The sequence below is a fragment of the Astyanax mexicanus genome, chromosome 6, assembly GCF_023375975.1.
Source record: "Astyanax mexicanus isolate ESR-SI-001 chromosome 6, AstMex3_surface, whole genome shotgun sequence".
NCBI classification, from domain to species: Eukaryota; Metazoa; Chordata; class Actinopteri; order Characiformes; family Acestrorhamphidae; genus Astyanax; species Astyanax mexicanus.
Window position 1 is genome coordinate 3,270,369 of NC_064413.1, and position 18,436 is coordinate 3,288,804.

General features: G+C 33.9%; 2 protein-coding genes and 2 long non-coding RNA genes across 11 annotated transcripts; 2 read left to right on the plus strand and 2 right to left on the minus strand.

Annotated features, from left to right (window-relative positions):
- Positions 1–1,224: 1,224 nt before the first annotated feature.
- On the plus strand, positions 1,225–8,434 carry apoc1 (apolipoprotein C-I). The gene is made up of 4 exons (XM_007231141.4): positions 1,225–1,383; positions 2,727–2,795; positions 3,972–4,110; positions 8,171–8,434. The coding sequence occupies exons 2-4, from the start codon at positions 2,741–2,743 to the stop codon at positions 8,232–8,234; spliced, it is 258 nt and encodes an 85-aa protein (XP_007231203.2). The 5' UTR covers positions 1,225–1,383; positions 2,727–2,740; the 3' UTR covers positions 8,235–8,434.
- Positions 8,435–11,172: 2,738 nt separating this feature from the next.
- apoc4 (apolipoprotein C-IV) lies at positions 11,173–12,704 on the plus strand. The gene is made up of 4 exons (XM_049480144.1): positions 11,173–11,339; positions 11,493–11,535; positions 11,948–12,011; positions 12,370–12,704. Exons 2-4 carry the CDS (start codon positions 11,493–11,495, stop codon positions 12,542–12,544), a joined length of 282 nt encoding a protein of 93 aa, XP_049336101.1. The 5' UTR covers positions 11,173–11,339; the 3' UTR covers positions 12,545–12,704.
- Positions 12,661–14,577, minus strand: LOC111193435 (uncharacterized). Of its 8 annotated transcripts, none has more exons than XR_007439403.1 (5): positions 14,505–14,561; positions 14,334–14,376; positions 14,010–14,095; positions 13,173–13,258; positions 12,661–12,748 (listed from the first exon to the last, which is right to left on the minus strand). It is a non-coding gene; the product is annotated as an uncharacterized LOC111193435 (long non-coding RNA). The 8 variants fall into 8 exon arrangements; XR_007439402.1 differs by having other exon boundaries at positions 13,130–13,258; XR_007439399.1 differs by lacking the exon at positions 12,661–12,748 and adding an exon at positions 12,798–12,827 and having other exon boundaries at positions 13,130–13,258.
- On the minus strand, positions 13,393–13,727 carry LOC125802360 (uncharacterized). Its single transcript, XR_007439407.1, has 3 exons — positions 13,663–13,727; positions 13,573–13,617; positions 13,393–13,449 (listed from the first exon to the last, which is right to left on the minus strand). It is a non-coding gene; the product is annotated as an uncharacterized LOC125802360 (long non-coding RNA).
- Positions 14,578–18,436: the final 3,859 nt, after the last annotated feature.

Below are 18,436 nucleotides of genomic sequence, written 5' to 3' on the forward strand. Positions count from 1 at the left end.
ATTTACTGTATTATAATATCTCAGGATAGATTTACTGTATTATAATATCTCAGGGTAGATTTACTGTATTATAATATCTCAGGATAGATTTACTGTATTATAATATCTCAGGGTAGATTTACTGTATTATAATATCTCAGGATAGATTTACTGTATTATAATATCTCAGGATAGATTTACTGTATTATAATATCTCAGGGTAGATTTACTGTATTATAATATCTCAGGATAGATTTACTGTATTATAATATCTCAGGATAGATTTACTGTATTATAATATCTCAGGGTAGATTTACTGTATTATAATATCTCAGGATAGATTTACTGTATTATAATATCTCAGGGTAGATTTACTGTATTATAATATCTCAGGATAGATTTACTGTATTATAATATCTCAGGGTAGATTTACTGTATTATAATATCTCAGGATAGATTTACTGTATTATAATATCTCAGGATAGATTTACTACATAATAATACCTCAGAGTCGATTTAATGCTTTTTAAGCTAGATTATTGTAATGAGTTGAATTACTGAGCTTAACTGAGAGTTTAAATGAAGTAAATTAACGCTAGTGTAGCTCCATATTCCACACCTTTAACAGCTTGAAAAAAGGGAACATGCCATCAGCTGTGTGTGTGTGTGTTGCAACATTTGACTAACACTCATATACTATAAAACTACCAATAGGCCTCTATATATGTCCTAATTTGACTTGAAAAACAGAGGACTTTCAGCAAAGTAAAACTGAGAAGAGGGGTTTAATAGGATGTTATGTTGTCTAAGGTAAGTCCTAGTTTGGCCAGTTATTTTTCTTCCAAAGTGGGGATCGAAGGTTGCAAGGTCCAGGTAATTTTTTGATGATATTGATTATTTAGGTCTTTGCGATTCTGATAACGAGTGGACTTCATACTACTCCATGCACCAACATGCAAGCAGGCACATATCACATTCGCTGGGTATGTGGCAGAGATATGAGTCTCAAAGGTTAGCAGCACTACACACGTATGTCCTGTACATCACGTTAATACACTTTTTAATCAGAAATAGTGAACGTAAGTAAACCTGTAAACCTATAAACCTCTAAATTACTAAAGTCTTCTCCACAAAAAAAATGCTTATGTAAGGGGCTTATGCAAATGGAAACACATACACAAAAATACATAACAAAAACACCCCCCTCCCCTCCAAAAGACAGAAGTTCAATGGGCTGGATGGCATAACAAAAACTGCGTAAGCTTTACGGGAGGCCTTGATGGGTCAGAGGTGGTGTGTTTTGTGATGACGTCAGCAGGAGGAGGTTGTTAGCTCACTATATAGGGCCAAGCAGTCTGCCTGTCTTTATGCTCTAACTTCTCTTTCTGGAAGAGGACGAAACAGGTACATCTATAGCTACTGCATTCTCTAACAACATAGGGGTCTGCTTTTATTATCTAGCCACTTCTATTGTTTAGGAGTTTTTTTTTTTGGATAGAAATTGCATAACTACAGTGTCTCTCTCACTGAGTAAAATGAATAGAGAAATTTCTGCATCTTTAAAGGGTCTGTGGGAGATTAACTAACATATAAGAGAAAATAACATATATCAAACATTTCAAATTCTTGTTAGTATTAATTAAAAAGTTAAGAAGTTCAGTTCAGTGACATTCATCCAGGAAGATATATTTTAAAACTACATTTAAAAATCGAAAAAAAAAAAAAAACGTAAATTTAAAAATTAAACGTTAATGCAAATCTAATATCAAGGATGAAAACAACAAAATTACAGCAAATCACAGTTTTTGTCTTATTTATAATATTTAAAACTACAGTATCTGTGTAATGTTTAACAGGTTAAATTATAGCTACTGTATTCTCTAAAAAATAGGGGTTTGTTTTTATTATGTAGCTTCTTCTCTTGTTTATGCTTTTTTTTCTGTAAAAACTGCATTAGTACAATTACTACAATGCTAATAATGCATATATATTTTTATTTTTTTTGCAAGGCTGTATTTTGGCAACATCTAGGAGTCAGTTTTACACCTTTTCTGTGTGAGGTTTAAGAGGAGAAACAGTTTAAAACAATTAGCTAGCTAATTAGCTACATATGCATTAGCTAGCTAGCTAGAGTTATACCCAAAGATAAAAATATACAACTAAAAAATATTTTTAAATTTGTACAATATAAGTTAGTTTTAAAATGTTATTTAACATTTAGAATGAGAGAGGAAAGGAAGCTAGATAAACACATGTTAAATAACATTTTAAAACGATATTGTACGTCTTTAAAATACTCCTTAGTTGTGTATTTTTATCTAGCTATATGAGTTAACCCTTGCTAGCTAGCTAATGTAGCTAACTAGCGTTACTTATGTAGCTAATTAGCTAGCTAGCTAGGATTATATAAGGTTAGATAAAAATACACAACTAAGGATTCTTTAAAATTTGTATAATACTGTTTTAAAATGTTATTTAACAAGTGGATTGAAAAAAGGAAACAGGATAAAACCAATGTAAAAACTATGGCTTTGTTTTTTATGCTAGCTAATTACGTTAGCTAGTTAGTAGTTAGCTTAGCTAGCTAACTTTATATTATTAACTTCAGGTCTAAAAATGCTTATTTAAGCCTAAATGTGTTACTTTTCGAGGATATTTCATGTCTCTGTAATGCCCTTTAGCTCTGTAATACCTCATTTGTGTATAATAACTAAATATATGTGGATATTTTTCTCTCTTTTTTTCAGTAAAACCAGCAAACATGAGACTGTACCTCGCCATTGCCGCTCTGGTGCTCGTGCTGGCTGCGCACGCAGGTAAGAATCACTGAGTCACTCGAATCACGAATCGTTCGAGCGAATCGATTCCTTGTTTGATAACAAGCTGAACTGACGCTTCAGATGAATTTTACTTAACTAATATTACTTTTTTAGTTTTTAGCAACAGCCTAAGATTATTAAATACATAAGACATAGATATATACGTTTAAAAGTACTATATAAATAATATAACATTTAAAAATAAAATAATATTAGTAAAATCAATTAGTAAAATATGTTCACTTCTGAATATTGGTATAAAATTCAAAATTAAATATGTAAATATGATCAATTCAGTGTGCAGCTCATTAATGTTTATTTTTCTTTACTGTGGGCACATGACTTTAAATATTTTAAGGCTAAAAACAACAATTATTAGATACATGGAACCTAAAACATTTATTTAATGTAGCAACTAAAGTGTATATATTTTTAAATAATACATCTAGTTTAGCTATTTGTTGTCCATCCTCCAGCATTAATCCATGTAACCTACTAACCCATATATTCTGGGCTCCATGAGATAAAATGATGGACAAAATGCTGTAGGAAACTTTCTACATATTTTAAATGGTCTTTTAAAATGTGCTCTTTTGGGAAATTACCCATTTTAAACTTTAAACCATTTAAAAAGAAAAAAAATGAGTAAAATTATTTAATTATGAAGGTTAAGATGTTCATCAGAATGTGGACATTCTCACAGGAAGATAACAGAGTTAAATAGTATTTCAGGTAATTTAATTAGTCAATAAATTTAAGCTTTGAAAAAACAAAAATAACAACAAATTACTTTTTTAGTTTTTTGTCTTTAAGTATATTTATATTATTTAAAACCACAGTACATGTTTAATATTTAAGGGCCATTTAGCTGATTTTTTATTATTTAAAATCTGCGTAAATCAGTGGTTGAGACATGATCAAAGTCATTTGTTGTAAAATAAGCAATTATAACAAACTTTTCCAACTCAAATTGGAAATGGTCATTTTAGTCCAAATTATATAATACAAAACTCTCTTAACTTAGTGAATAAGTCATTAGCCATTACATACAGTAACACACATGCATGTAATGTAATTTATTTATATGCCGTAACCTTTAGCATGCTTACAGAACACATTGTGTTGCACTAAAATCATTCTAAACAAGTTTATGAACCTTTTCTCTCTGCACAGAGGCCCAGGAGGAGCCCACAATAGAGCAGCACTTCGCCAACTTCCACACAAAAGTCAAGGAATTCGGATCAGATGTGGCTGAGAAGACCATGGCCACCATCAAGGAGATTGAGCAGAGCGAGTTCGCCGCCAAGACCAAGTAATGCAATACGCAGATAAACACAAAATACACTTAACACTTTTAAAAATAACTTTCTTGTATATGTACTTATACAAATACAGTTTTACAAGTAAAATGATTTTTGGTAGATAATAATTTAGAAAGATAAAAAAATAAAATTTCATGCATCAAGCCACAGAAGCCTCCTAAATAAAATTGTTCAGAGTTTTGGTGGTTTATAAATATTTGGACATTTGGGTGTTAAATTAAACTATTAAATTATTATTCTGTGCCAATTAAATATGATTATTTATTGTAAACTTAGAATTCAATAATATTACATTAAAACATAGGTACATTTATAGTTACAGTGTAACAATGCATGGACAAGTGAATTAAATTGATACAAGAATACATAAAATAAATACTATGATACAATCAATTTTAATATATCAGTACTTCTAGGACCCCTTGTGGCCACTTATGGCAAGAATCTGACTATAAATTATAATAATAATAATAAAACTAGAAAAGGCAAAGTTCGTGAACGAACTTTAAGTTGGCTTGGAAAAGTACGCTAATAACGTTGAAAAGTTAAAATGGTTGCTAAGTGGTTGCTAGGTAGTTGTGATCATTACTAAAGTGGTTGCTAAGCGTTTGCTAGGCAGTTGCTAACGTTTTCCAGGTGGTTGCTTAGGTGTTGCTAAGCAGTTGCTAGGCAGTTGCTAACGTATTCCACACGGTTGCTAAGCAGTTGCTAACGTTTTCCAAGTGGTGGCTAAAGTATAGCTAACTGGTTGCTAGGCAGTTGCTATCATTTCTAAAGTGGTTGCTAAGCAGTTGCTAGGCAGTTGCTAACATATTCCACATGGTTGCCAAGTGGTTGCTAGGCAGTTGCTAACATTTTCCAGGTGGCTGATAAGATGTTGTTAAGTGGTTGCTAGGCAGTTGCTATAATTTCTAAAGTGGTTGCTAGGCAGTTGCTATAATTTCTAAAGTGGTTGCTAGGCAGTTGCTAACGTTTTCCTAGTGGTTGCTAAGGTGTTGCTAAGTGGTTGCTAGGCAGTTGCTATCATTACTAAAGTGGTTGCTAAGTGGTTGCTAGGCAGTTGCTAACGTTTTCCTAGTGGTTGCTAAGGTGTTGCTAAGTGGTTGCTAGGCAGTTGCTATCGGTTCTAAAGTGGTTGCTAAGCAGTTGCTAGGCAGTTGCTAACATATTCCACATGGTTGCTAAGTGGTTGCTAGGCAGTTGCTAACATTTTCCAGGTGGTTGCTAAGATGTTGTTAAGTGGTTGCTAGGCAGTTGCTATAATTTCTAAAGTGGTTGCTAGGCAGTTTCTAACATTTGCCTAGTGGTTGCTAAGGTGTTGCTAAGTGGTTGCTAGGCAGTTGCTAACGTTTTCCTAGTGGTTGCTAAGGTGTTGCTAAGTGGTTGCTAGGCAGTTGCTATCATTTCTAAAGTGGTTGCTAAGTGGTTGATAGGCAGTTGCTAACGTTTTCCAAGTGGTTGCTAAGGTGTAGCTAACTGGTTGCTAGGCAGTTGCTATAATTTCTAAAGTGGTTGCTAGGCAGTTGCTAACGTTTTCCTAGTGGTTGCTAAGGTGTTGCTAAGTGGTTGCTAGGCAGTTGCTATCGGTTCTAAAGTGGTTGCTAAGCAGTTGCTAGGCAGTTGCTAACATATTCCACATGGTTGCTAAGTGGTTGCTAGGCAGTTGCTAACATTTTCCAGGTGGTTGCTAAGATGTTGTTAAGTGGTTGCTAGGCAGTTGCTATAATTTCTAAAGTGTTTGCTAGGCAGTTTCTAACGTTTCCCTAGTGGTTGCTAAGGTGTTGCTAAGTGGTTGCTAGGCAGTTGCTATCATTACTTATGTGGTTGCTAAGCAGTTGCTAACGTTTTCCTAGTGGTTGCTAAGGTGTTGCTAAGTGGTTGCTAGGCAGTTGCTATCATTACTAAAGTGGTTGCTAAGTGGTTGCAAGGCAGTTACTAACGTTTTCCTAGTGGTTGCTAAGGTGTTGCTAAGTGGTTGCTAGGCAGTTGCTAATGTTTTCCTAGTGGTTGCTAAGGTGTTGCTAAGTGGTTGCTAGGTAGTTGCTATCATTTCTAAAGTGGTTGCTAAGTGGTTGCTAGGCAGTTGCTAACGTTTTCCAAGTGGTTGCTAAGGTGTAGCTAACTGGTTGCTAGGCAGTTGCTATCATTTCTAAAGTGGTTGCTAAGTGGTTGCTAGGCAGTTGCTAACGTTTTCCAAGTGGTTGCTAAGGTGTAGCTAACTGGTTGCTAGGCAGTTGCTATCATTTTTAAAGTAGTTGCTAGGCAGTTGCCAACACATTCCACATAGTTGCTAAGTGGTTGCTAGACAGTTTGCTATCATTTCTAAAGTGGTTGCTAAGCGGTTGCTAGGCAGTTGCTAACCTTTTCCAGGTGGTTGCTAAGGTGTAGCTAACTGGTTGCTAGGCAGTTGCCAACACATTCCACATAGTTGCTAAGTGGTTGCTAGACAGTTTGCTATCATTTCTAAAGTGGTTGCTAAGCGGTTGCTAGGCAGTTGCTAACCTTTTCCAGGTGGTTGCTAAGGTGTTGCTAACTGGTTGCTAGGCAGTTGCCATCATTTCTAAAGTGGTTGCTAAATGGTTGCTAGGCAGTTGCTAACATTTTCCAGGTGGTTGCTAAGGTGTAGCTAACTGGTTGCTAGGCAGCTGCTATTATTTTTAAAGTAGTTGCTAGGCAGTTGCTAACGTATTCCACATGGTTGCTAAGTGGTTGCTAGACAGTTGCTATCATTTCTAAAGTGGTTGCTAAGTGGTTGCTAGGCAGTTGCTAACGTTTTCCGGGTGGTTGCTAAGGCAGTTGCTAAGGCAGCAGCTAACTGGTTGCTAGGCAGTTGCTATCAATTTAAAGTAGTTGCTAGGCAGTTGCCAACATATTCCACATGGTTGCTAAGTGGTTGCTAGACAGTTGCTGTCATTTCTAAAGTGGTTGCTAAGCAGTTGCTAGGCAGTTGCTAACGTTTTCCAGGTGGTTGCTAACTGGTTGCTAGGCAGTTGCTAATTTATTCCACATGGTTGCTACGTGGTTGCTAGGCAGTTTCTAATATTTTCCAGGTGGTTGCTAAGGTGTTGCAAGGCAGTTGCCATCATTTCTAAAGTGGTTGCTAAGTGGTTGCTAGGCAGTTGCTAAAGTTTTCCAGGTGGTTGCTAAGGTGGTTGCTAAGCAGTTAATAGGTGGTTGCAAAGCCCTGGCTTAGGGTGCCGGGGTGTCCAAACTTTTGACTGATAGCTGCTCCATACAGCAGCTCCTCCATACACTCACAGTACTGGAGGAGCAGGGGAGAGAAGGGGTTCCGTGCGCAGAGCTGCTTGTGTGCGAGATGGAACTCTGGGCCCCCCATTCATTTCTATGGGGCAACTTCGTACGACATTTGTACGAAATCCGTACGACATATCGTTTCGTAAAGCATATTTTCGGAAAGAACTCACTAAGTTCTATAGACCATCCGAATTTCGTCTTCGTATCTCAAAAATTGTGACGCTCACAGCCATTCAAAATTCTTCTAGTTCATTGTCTATGGAAAAAAGGGCGTACGTTTACGAAGTTTTTACGAAAATCGTACGATGTATCGCTCCAAAAAGCACAAGCACACCCCGCGGCTATAAGTTCTACCATCGTGTGAAGTTTCGTGGTTCTAGCTCGAAAGCTCTAGGAGGAGTAGTTGTTTATAAAACGTGGCGAGAATAATAATAATAATAATAATAATAATAATAATAATAAAAAAAATAAGAAGATTACGAAGAACAATAAGTTGGCTTTTCCAAGCCAACTTAAAAAATAATACATTTATTGTAATTTTTCACATTTAAAAGCAAATGCTTTGGTAAATAAAGGTAAAAAAAAAAGTAGCTAAATCTGCTTTTACTCTAAGTACTGAAATATTATAATCTGCCCAACCCTTTTTTTAGTCATGATTTTTGACTATAATACTTTTTGTAGTTTAAAAAAAAATATCAACTGGTATCTGATTTTACCATACTGTTCATTTTTTATCCTTTTTATCCTTATTATCTTATTAATGTTTGTTTTTTTTCTGCCTCCCTCTTCCCTCAGGAACTGGTTCACTGAGCAGTTTGAGAAGATGAAGAAGCATATCGATGAAACCTTTACCAACTAAACCCCCCCCCCCTTCTCTCTCACTGTCGCCACTGTGATATCACCATGCCCCGCTGTTCCTAACAGACCCGAGTGTTACATTACACTGTGATGATCTGCTCACTGTTGTGTGCAATCTATGCAATTTCTGTCATTTTTAAGTGATGCCAATGCTGTCAAATTCATTAAATGTTCAATAAATTGTCAACATTTATAAAAACACCTGCTTTTTTGCTCTCTTTTTTGTTTTTGCATATTATGAAAAAATCATATGTTCACTTGATTTTATTAGCATTTTAATGAGCATTTTAAATCTGACAATAAGTATCTGTATAAAGTATCTAATAAAGTACTCATAAATGCATGAACAGAATGCATCACATATAAATCACATATACCAGTGTTTTTTTCATTATATAATCGGTAATTATAGTATTAAAAAATAATTTAAAAAAAAGCTTTAAAAAAGAACTGCATGGCCTCATCAAGCACTCAAAACACAAACAAGGCCTTGTTCGATGCCCGATTTGTAGTTTTATCAATGCGATAAGATATCTAAATACTGTCCGTGCCCATTAAAGGAAAGGTGGCATGAGATGACCCACATCAGGCCACATCATGGGTTAAAGTCGCTGTTTGTTCGCAGTTAATTATCTCTAAATTTCTCCTCTTATATCAAATATTGTCCAATCTAGAAGAGAAGTGGGTGGTTTGCAGACCAAAAGTCTCCAGGTCTTTTCCAAGAATTTCACCACGTATCGAATTTCTTTAACCCAACAAATCTAATGTAAACAGTTCCTGTCCTAAAGTGAGTTGAAGGTTCAGCTGATTTAACGTTTGTTTTTAATCTAAAGTTTAATTCTTGCAGTTTTTAAATGCACTGATTTTCACGTCTTGTAAATTCTGACGTTTACCATGAAATATATTTCTAAAAAATCCTTGAGATGTATTTGTTTGCATTGTTGTGTGACTCCAAATCCCAACTATGCTTTAAAAATATATATTTTTCTCATAATAAATCCATAGTATTTAAGTTAAAATACACTTTTTTAGTTTTGCAAGTTTTTTAGTTGCGTCCCTGGATTTTCACTCAGTCCTGTTACCGTAACACATTACCCTGATCATCTGAAACATCTGGAACATTCAACAACAGGAAGTCACATCTACAACAGGAAGTGACATCATCAGCTGGCTCTTCTGAAGATTATGGGAAGACCAAAGTTAAGTTCCCTCATTAGTTCATTTCTGTATATTTGATCTTATTGTAACGATGACTGAGGAGCTCAATCTCAACACTCACTCCTGTTACCTGAATTAATTCTTATATCTTATTTGCTTATTTTTAAAATACAAATTTTAAGAAAATCACTAGAATGTGCTCAGTGTCCTCATGCTATTAGCATAGCAGACATTTAGCTGTTTTTCATGTTTTTGCTAATTCTTTGCTAAAAACTGATTTCTGTTACTTTTTATGTTTTGAGTAACTGGAAAGAAAGTAAAAGAAATCGGTTTTTAGCATATAATTAGCAAAAGCATGAAAAATAACTAAATAGCGGCTATGCTAATAGCATGAGGACACTGAGCAAATTCTAGTGATTTGCCTAAAATTTGTATTTAAAATTTTAAAAAGCAATGAGTACCAGTAACAGGAGTGAGTTCCAATAACAGGTATGAGTGCCATTAACAGGAGGGATTTTTTTTGTCATAAATATCAATTATTTGAACGATGCAGTCAACCATATCTTTAAAATACAGACTTTTTTTGAGAAATTCAAAGGAATATCACACGAGTTTTGATAACAGGACTGAGAAAAATGTTACCTTCTTTGGATTAGAAACCATGTAAAAAATAAAGTAAAGCTGCCTGAGTTTGACCAGTACATGTTTTCAATATTTAAATATATGTTCTAAATATATTAGATTCAGCATTGATAAAATAAAAAAAAATAAGCAAATGGCACTTATTTAGTGGAAGAGCCCATTTATAATATGTGACAAGGGACACTCTAGGAAGCTAAAAGGCTTTTAAGAGGAGCTCAACACACTCAAGTAATATGTGACAAATAATAGAAACAAAATTTTACAGTGAATCAAAAAAAAATTAAAACCAGAAAAAAATATTTGTCTCCATGTTTAGCTGAGGTAATGCTTAAGATGTCCACCCTGTTGTGGTAAAATATCAAGGTAATTAATATTATTTTAGAAAATCTAAATGTATCTTTGAAATAGAACAATTAAACATTAACCTCCAATTTTCACCTAAATTATCCCAACTGTGGGACTTTAAGTGGTCCAGCAGACTAAGGGGTTGCCATTATGATTGGGAGATTGCCGATTCGAATCCCGGTCATGCAGCTTGCCATCAGCTACTGGAGTCCTGAGAGAGCACAATAGGCCTTGCTCTCTCTGGGTGGGTAGTTCAGTAGATGGTGCTCTTTCCCCTTATCACTTCTAGGGTGATGTCGATAAGTATGCGTCTGTGAGCTGATGTATCAGAACCGAGTCACTGCGCTTTCCTCTTAGCATTCACTAGTGATAGAGGGAGTCCTAACAAGTGGGTTGGGTAATTGGCTGAGAAAATACGATAAAAAAATTATTCACCCTGTTATTGTCCTCTCTGTTGCACATGTAAAGAAATAAATAAAACATGTTTAAAAATTGGATTAGGAAAATATGATTTCTGTGTAGTTCGAAATTGTATTAATATGATGAGTAGTCTTTTTAAAGTTTTAAGAGGCCAAAAGGCACGATATACCGATAATGACACATTCCCCTTTACCCCCAAAACACATTCATACTTCATCTATAACTGCTGAGTAGACGATGTTCATCACCCCTGAGGTCAGAGGGTCAGATGAAGCGAGTGCGAGTGCAAAAATCAATCAGTCATTGACTGTTTCTGTTAACACGATCGCCACTGCAATTCTCAAACAATGAGTAATCCATTTCTCTGAACGTCGAATTCAAACTCAGCCAGACAGCATGATCGCGCCACCTCGGCGCTAAGGTCGCTAACGCTAGAGAAATACTGTGCTGCTCAGGAAATATATCTGCTCACCTCAGATATTAGTCGGATATTCGATTGAAAAACCCAAGACTCAGCCTTTCCCTATCAGCCTGTTTAACGGTATTTATTTATATACATGCTAATGCTAATGCTTAGGCTTATGCTAATTTGCTAGTGTACACCCTTTTTAATGAACAATCATATTTTTCCTCCCGAAAACCATTTAATTCTGATTATTTACATGATTTATGATTTATGCTCACTCTCTAACAGATGTCTAAGTTGGCGCTGTTTACCCTGGTCATGGTGCTGCAAGGTATGGATTTTATGTTGTTGTTGTTTGGTGTATTTAATGCATGCTAATGCTAGTTTTGTTTAAATAAGCTAATGTTGCTAATAGCCTACTTTAAAACTTTTAAACACCTTTTTAAACTTTTTAAACTTTATTTTAGTTGCACAACAATGACAATATGACTTCTGCTTTGGTGTTTGCATTGAGTTAAGTTAGTTTTTAATGTGTGTTTGATTATGTAAAATGCATAATGTGAAATGTTATCTAATAAATACGCTAAAATAGATTGTAAATGCGGTAAACTGTGCAGTTTGGATCATTTTAGTCAATTCATTGCATAATAATATATTAAGCTAAAGCTAAAAATTACATTGTGATTTTGTCTTTTCTTTTAAAAAATGAAAAATATATATAAAACTCATTGTGATTTTCACAGCATGCACGATTATGGCGGAGAGTGATGACCCAGGGGTTCTGGAGAAAGCGAGGGAGGCGTACAGGTACAGCAGTGTTAGCACAGCCTGATCTATTGCTCAATATCTGGCATAACCTGTGTTTATTTATATAACCTAGCAGACTGCTGCTTTGATGAACCCACCAACTTTGAATAGTGCTTACTATTAAAACATAGTCAAACAACCCCTTATAAACTCAGAATGTGCTTTTGAAGCCATTTAAAACATTTTATAATGAATGGATCAGAAGAAATGTTCAAAATGCTTTGGAACAAAATGTAACGCTAACATCAGTGGTGCCATTGTACACAAATCTAGCATATTAAAAAGAGTTAAAAGGTGTAATGAGATATCCTGTCATCTGGTTATCTGCATATGTGTGTGTGTGTGTTTGTGTCTGCAGAGAATTAAAGACTAAAGTTGTGAGTGCAGGCAGCACAGTGGCTGACCTTGCTGGAATGTACTACGAGGACCATGTGAAGCCTGTGACCGACCCTTACGTGCAGTGGGCTAAAGACAGAGCCAGCGCCGCCTGGGAGCGAGTCAAAAACAGAGTGCCTGGCTACATCTCTGAGTAACATAAAAAGAATATATAAATATATATATATATATATATATATATATATATATATATATATATATATATATATATATATATATATATATATATATTTAAATAAGACGACATTAAACTCATAAACACTGTGAAAACACACATTAAACATTACAAATGTACCTAATATCAACATTATTTAAATATCCAGTGTGTATTAGAAATGTACCTAATGCAACTGCATAAATTACCAGCATGTATTATATATTTTTTGAAAATATACATTTCACTGTGTATTAGAAATGAACCTAAAGCAATTGCATTTATATCCAGTGTGTATTAAAAAAATGTACTTAATGCAACTGTATTTGTATCCAGTGTGTATTAGAAATGTACCTAATGCAACTGAATTTATATCCAGTTTGTATTAAAAATGTACCTAATGCACCTGTATTTGTATCCAGTATGTATAAGAAATGTACGAAATGCTACTGCATTTACATCCAGTATGTATTAGAAATGTACCTAGTGCAACTGCATAAATTACTAGCATGTATTAAGATTTTTTTTTGAAATACAGTATACATTTCACTGTTTATTAGAAATGTACCTAATGCAACTGCATTTATATCCAGTGTGTATTAGAAATTTACCTAATGTAACTGCATTTATATCCAGTGTGTATTCGAAATGTACCTAATACAACTGCATTTATATCCAGTGTGTATTAGAAATGTACCTAATGCAATGTCATTTATATCCATTGTGTATTAAAATGTATCTAATGCAACTGCATGCATGTCCACTGTGTATTAGAAATATCCAGTGTGTATTAGAAATGTACCTAATGCAACTGCATAAATATTCAGTATGTATTAGAAATGTACCTAATACAACTGCATTTATATCCAGTGTGTATTAGAAATGTACCTAATGCAACTACATTAATATCCAGTATGTATTAGAAATGTTCCTAATACAACTGCATAAATTACCAGCATGTATTACGATTTTTTTTTTAAATATACATTTTAGTGTGTATTGGAAATGTACCTAATGCAACTGCATTTATATATCCAGTGTGTATTAGAAATGTACCTAATGCAACTGCATTTACATATCCAGTGTGTATTAGAAATGTACCAAATGCAACTGCATTTTTATATATCCAGTGTGTATTAGAAATGTACCATATGCAACTGCATTTATATCCAGTATGTATTAAAAATGTACCTAAAGCAGCTGCCTTAACATCTGGTATGTACTACAATACAACTAATGTAAATCTTTATATATACAGTATGTATTACAAATGGATCTAATTCAACTGCATAGATCAAAACTATATATTACAATTGTCTCTATTGTAACTGAATAAATCATCAGTATGTATTAGAAATGTTTCTCCTCAAACAGCATGTATTTTCAGTGTGTATTCGAAATGTACCTAATGCAACTGCATTAATATCCAGTATGAATTAGAAATGTACCTAATGTAACTGCATTTATATCCAGTGTGTATTCGAAATGTACCTAATACAACTGCATTTATATCCAGTGTGTATTAGAAATGTACCTAATGTAACTGCATTTATATCCAGTGTGTATTAGAAATATACCTAATGCAATGTCATTTATATCCAGTGTGTATTAAAATGTATCTAATGCAACTGCATGCATGTCCACTGTGTATTAGAAATATCCAGTGTGTATTAGAAATGTACCTAATGCAACTACATTTATATCCAGTGTGTATTAGAAATGTACCTAACGCAATTGCATTTTTATATATCCAGTGTGTATTAAAAATGTACCTAATGCAACTGCATTTATATCCAGTGTGTATTAGAAATGTACCTAATGCAATGTCATTTATATCCAGTTTGTATTAAAATGTATCTAATGCAACTGCATTTATATCCAGTGTGTATTAGAAATGTACCTAATGTAACTGCATTTATATCCAGTGTGTGTTAGAAATGTACCTAATGTAACTGCATTTATATCCAGTGTGTATTAGAAATGTACCTAATGCAATGTCATTTATATCAAGTGTGTATTAAAATGTATCTAATGCAACTGCATGCATGTCCACTGTGTATTAGAAATATCCAGTGTGTATTAGAAATGTACCTAATACAACTGCATTTATGTCCAGTATGTATTAGAAATGTACCTAATGCAACGGCATAACTAATCTAACTGCATTCATATCCAGTATTTATTAAAATGCAATGAATGTAAATCTATAATATCCAGCATGTATAATAAATGTATCTAATCCAACTGCACAAATATCAAGTGTGTATTAAAGATGTACCTAATGGAACTACATTCATGTATTACAAATGTATATAATCCAACTGCCTACATATTCAGTGCAGATTAAAATATTAAATATGATCAATTTAATACATTTTTCTATTCAAATAAAGCAACATATCTTCATACTACTAACCATAAAAATGCACGCTTGCATCTGGGTCTATTCTAGGTCACTGGCCACCGGCTCTGACTTATTATATAACTCCACAATCTCTGATTGGCTCCCCATCACACCATAAAAAGGTGTGCATTACACAATACGAGAGTGTGAGAGTGTGAATGTGTGGAAAATAACACAAAGAGAAAAAGACAGAAGCTGGTAAAGATAATAAAGCATCAGAAACAACAACCGAATCTAATAAATGTGCCCAATTAAACAAAAAGCCGGGTCGAAGGTGGCGTATGAGACACGTAATGTTCCAAAGAGGAAAGTTCATGAGGTCTGGCCCACAGTCTGCCTCGTGTGTGGAAACGTCTCCTCAACCTTTGCACACAGATTTTGTTTCATTGAGCTCTTTTTTTATTTACACAGAAAGACAAGAGTATTGATTCTGGAAGAAGTGAAGGAAAGACAACAGAGATGCTCCACAACCTGTAAGCAGCGTGCATATTAACGCTGACCAAGCAGAAACAAGCAATTTATAATAATCAGGTAATGAGGTTAAATTACAGTGCTATGATACATCTTAACGCTGTCAGGATTGTCAGAAACTGCACCTCAAACTAACTAATTCTTTTAATTTTGAGAGAAATCAGCTATTCTTTGTTTTTTATTTTGCAGAACTTTGAGCTACATTATATCAAATACTTATATTTCTTCATTCATTAAGGCACTCAAAAAAAAAGAATAACTTCTAGGAAGGTGCGGAGCTTTCACACCTCAAATAATGCAAAGAAAACAAGTTCATATTCATAAAGTTTTAAAAGTTCAGAAATCAATATTTGGTGGAATAATCCTGGTTGGTTTTTAATCACAGTTTTTTTATGCATCTTGGCATCATGTTCTCCTCCTCCACCAGTCTTACACACTGCTTTTGGAAAACTTTATGCTGCTTTACTCCTGGTGCAAAAATTCAAGCAGTTCAGCTTGATGGTTTGGTTTGATGGTTTGTGATCATCCTTCTTCATCCTCTTGATTATATTCCAGAGGTTTTCAATTTGATAAAATAAAAAACTCTTCATTTTTAAATAGTCTCTTATTTCGAGGCCAAATGCATAATCCATGAATTAAATAAAAAAATATCCGAAATATATAAAAAATGCACATAATTCCCCAAAATGTTTCAGAAATGTATCCAGTATGTATATGAAACAATTCAATGCATTTCCAGAGAAATATACTCAATCTAACTACTTTTATTTCCAATATGTATCATAAGCATAGCTAATCCAGCCATAATCAATTTACAATAAATGCATCCACCTCTTTAAAACTTAACATACATGATACATAAATGATTCTTTTTTATTGGCATTGCTAAAATAATGATTTGTGTAACTGTAGCTAAATATAAATTTGTAAATTGATGGAATGGATTAAAAAAGAAGTGAAATCTGTGATTATATCAGTCAGTGTAACTGCATGTGGTGTTTTAACATTTGTATACTTTTTTTAAACATGTTCTGCTTTGCAACAAACACACTTTCTAGGAATTCTGCTCTCAAAAAGACTCTCATTAAAACAGATGAGTAAATGTGCAAAATGTGCACAGAGCAGACTCAGGTTACAAATGCAATGCAAGTGAAGAATAAAGCGGTTTAGCATGAAGTTAGTAGACAAACCCTCTTAAACTGTAGTGAAATACATTGTAAAGTGGCTGATTTAACGTGTGCACTGGTGCACTGCTGCACTGTGGAGATTTAGGTTAAAAGTCAGGGACTGAACAGAAATCAACACCTGCAGATTTGCGGGGGTACAGCGGACTTTGGGTGGCCGAGTGAGGGTGAGGGCATGGGGCGAGAACAGCGGGTTCTGCTGTGTGGGAGTGTGTGTGTGTGTGTGTGTGTGTTTGGAGAGTACGCGGGTGGTGAGGGACCAAAGGACCAAATGTGTGTTTTGGGGGAACAGGTTTTCATACATTATCAGGTCCTGATGTTTTACGAAAAATATAGAAAATATATCACAAACATATATAAACATCTGTATCAGTCAAATTCTCAGAGCAAAATGACTCTTTATTTTTGCAAAAAGTGCCAGGTTCCATTTTTTTCATTGCTAAATGCAATGCATTTGTGTTTGGTTCCTGATGTTAAGGTTAGAGTTATTTTCTGTGTAACTAAGGTGTACAAATTGAGCAATTAGTATAAAATAATAAGATAACAACACTTTATACAATACAAATGCATTTAATTAAACAAAAAACACATTTCCTACAGTACAAATGTATTTATGCAACATAAACCACATTATATACAATAGAAATGCATTTTATACAACAGAAAAAAAAACAATTCATACAGTAAAAAATGCATTTAAACAACAGAAAGCACATTTTTCTAACAATAAAATGTATTGTATACAATAGAAAACACATTGTATTCAATACAAATGCATTTTATACAACAGAAAACACATTTTATACAACAGAAAACACATTTTATACAATAGAAATGCATTTTATATAACAGAAAACACATTTTATACAATAGAAATGCATTTTATATATCAGAAAACACATTTTATACAATAGAAATGCATTTTATATATCAGAAAACACATTTTATACAATGGAAATGCATTTTATACAACAGAAAACACATTTTATACAATAGAAATGCGTTTTATACAACAGAAAACACATTTTATACAATAGAAATGCGTTTTATATATCAGAAAACACATTTTATACAATGCAAATTGAGCAAATTGTATAAAATAATAAGTTAAAAAAATACACATTGTGTTCAATACAAATGCATCTTATACAACAGAAAACATACATCATATACAAAAGGAAACACATTTTGCACAATATATAACACATTTATACAATAAAATGCATTTTGTACAAAAGAAAACACATTCTGCACATCAGGAACACATTCTATACCATGCAAATGCATTTTATGCAACAGAAAACACATCATATTTACAATACAATTGCATCTTATACAGCAAGTAAAACACATATTATACAATAAAAATGCTTTTTGTATTGTAAACACATTTATACTATAAAAATGCAATTGTTGCAACAGAATACACATTTTATACAACCGAATACACATTTTATACAATATAAATAGAGTTTATACACCAGAAAACACACTTTATACAATATAAACGCATTATAAGGACATTTTTGGTAATACTGATGGTGGTGACTCAATCAGGTAGCACTGAAAGTTCTTATCAGGGGAAAACAGGACTAGATTAAAAATGGCTTTGCAGAGCATTTGCATACAGTTTGTTCAATAAATAATCGAGGGACCCCATGTCCTGACCTTGCAGAAAAACAAGTGTGTGTGTGTGTGTGTGTGTGTGTGTGCAAGAGAGAGAGAGAGAGAAAGAAAGAGTGAGATAAAGAAAAAGAGATACATCGGCAAAGAGTGCACATGTGTGTGTGTGTGTGTGTGTGTTGTGTGTATCAGT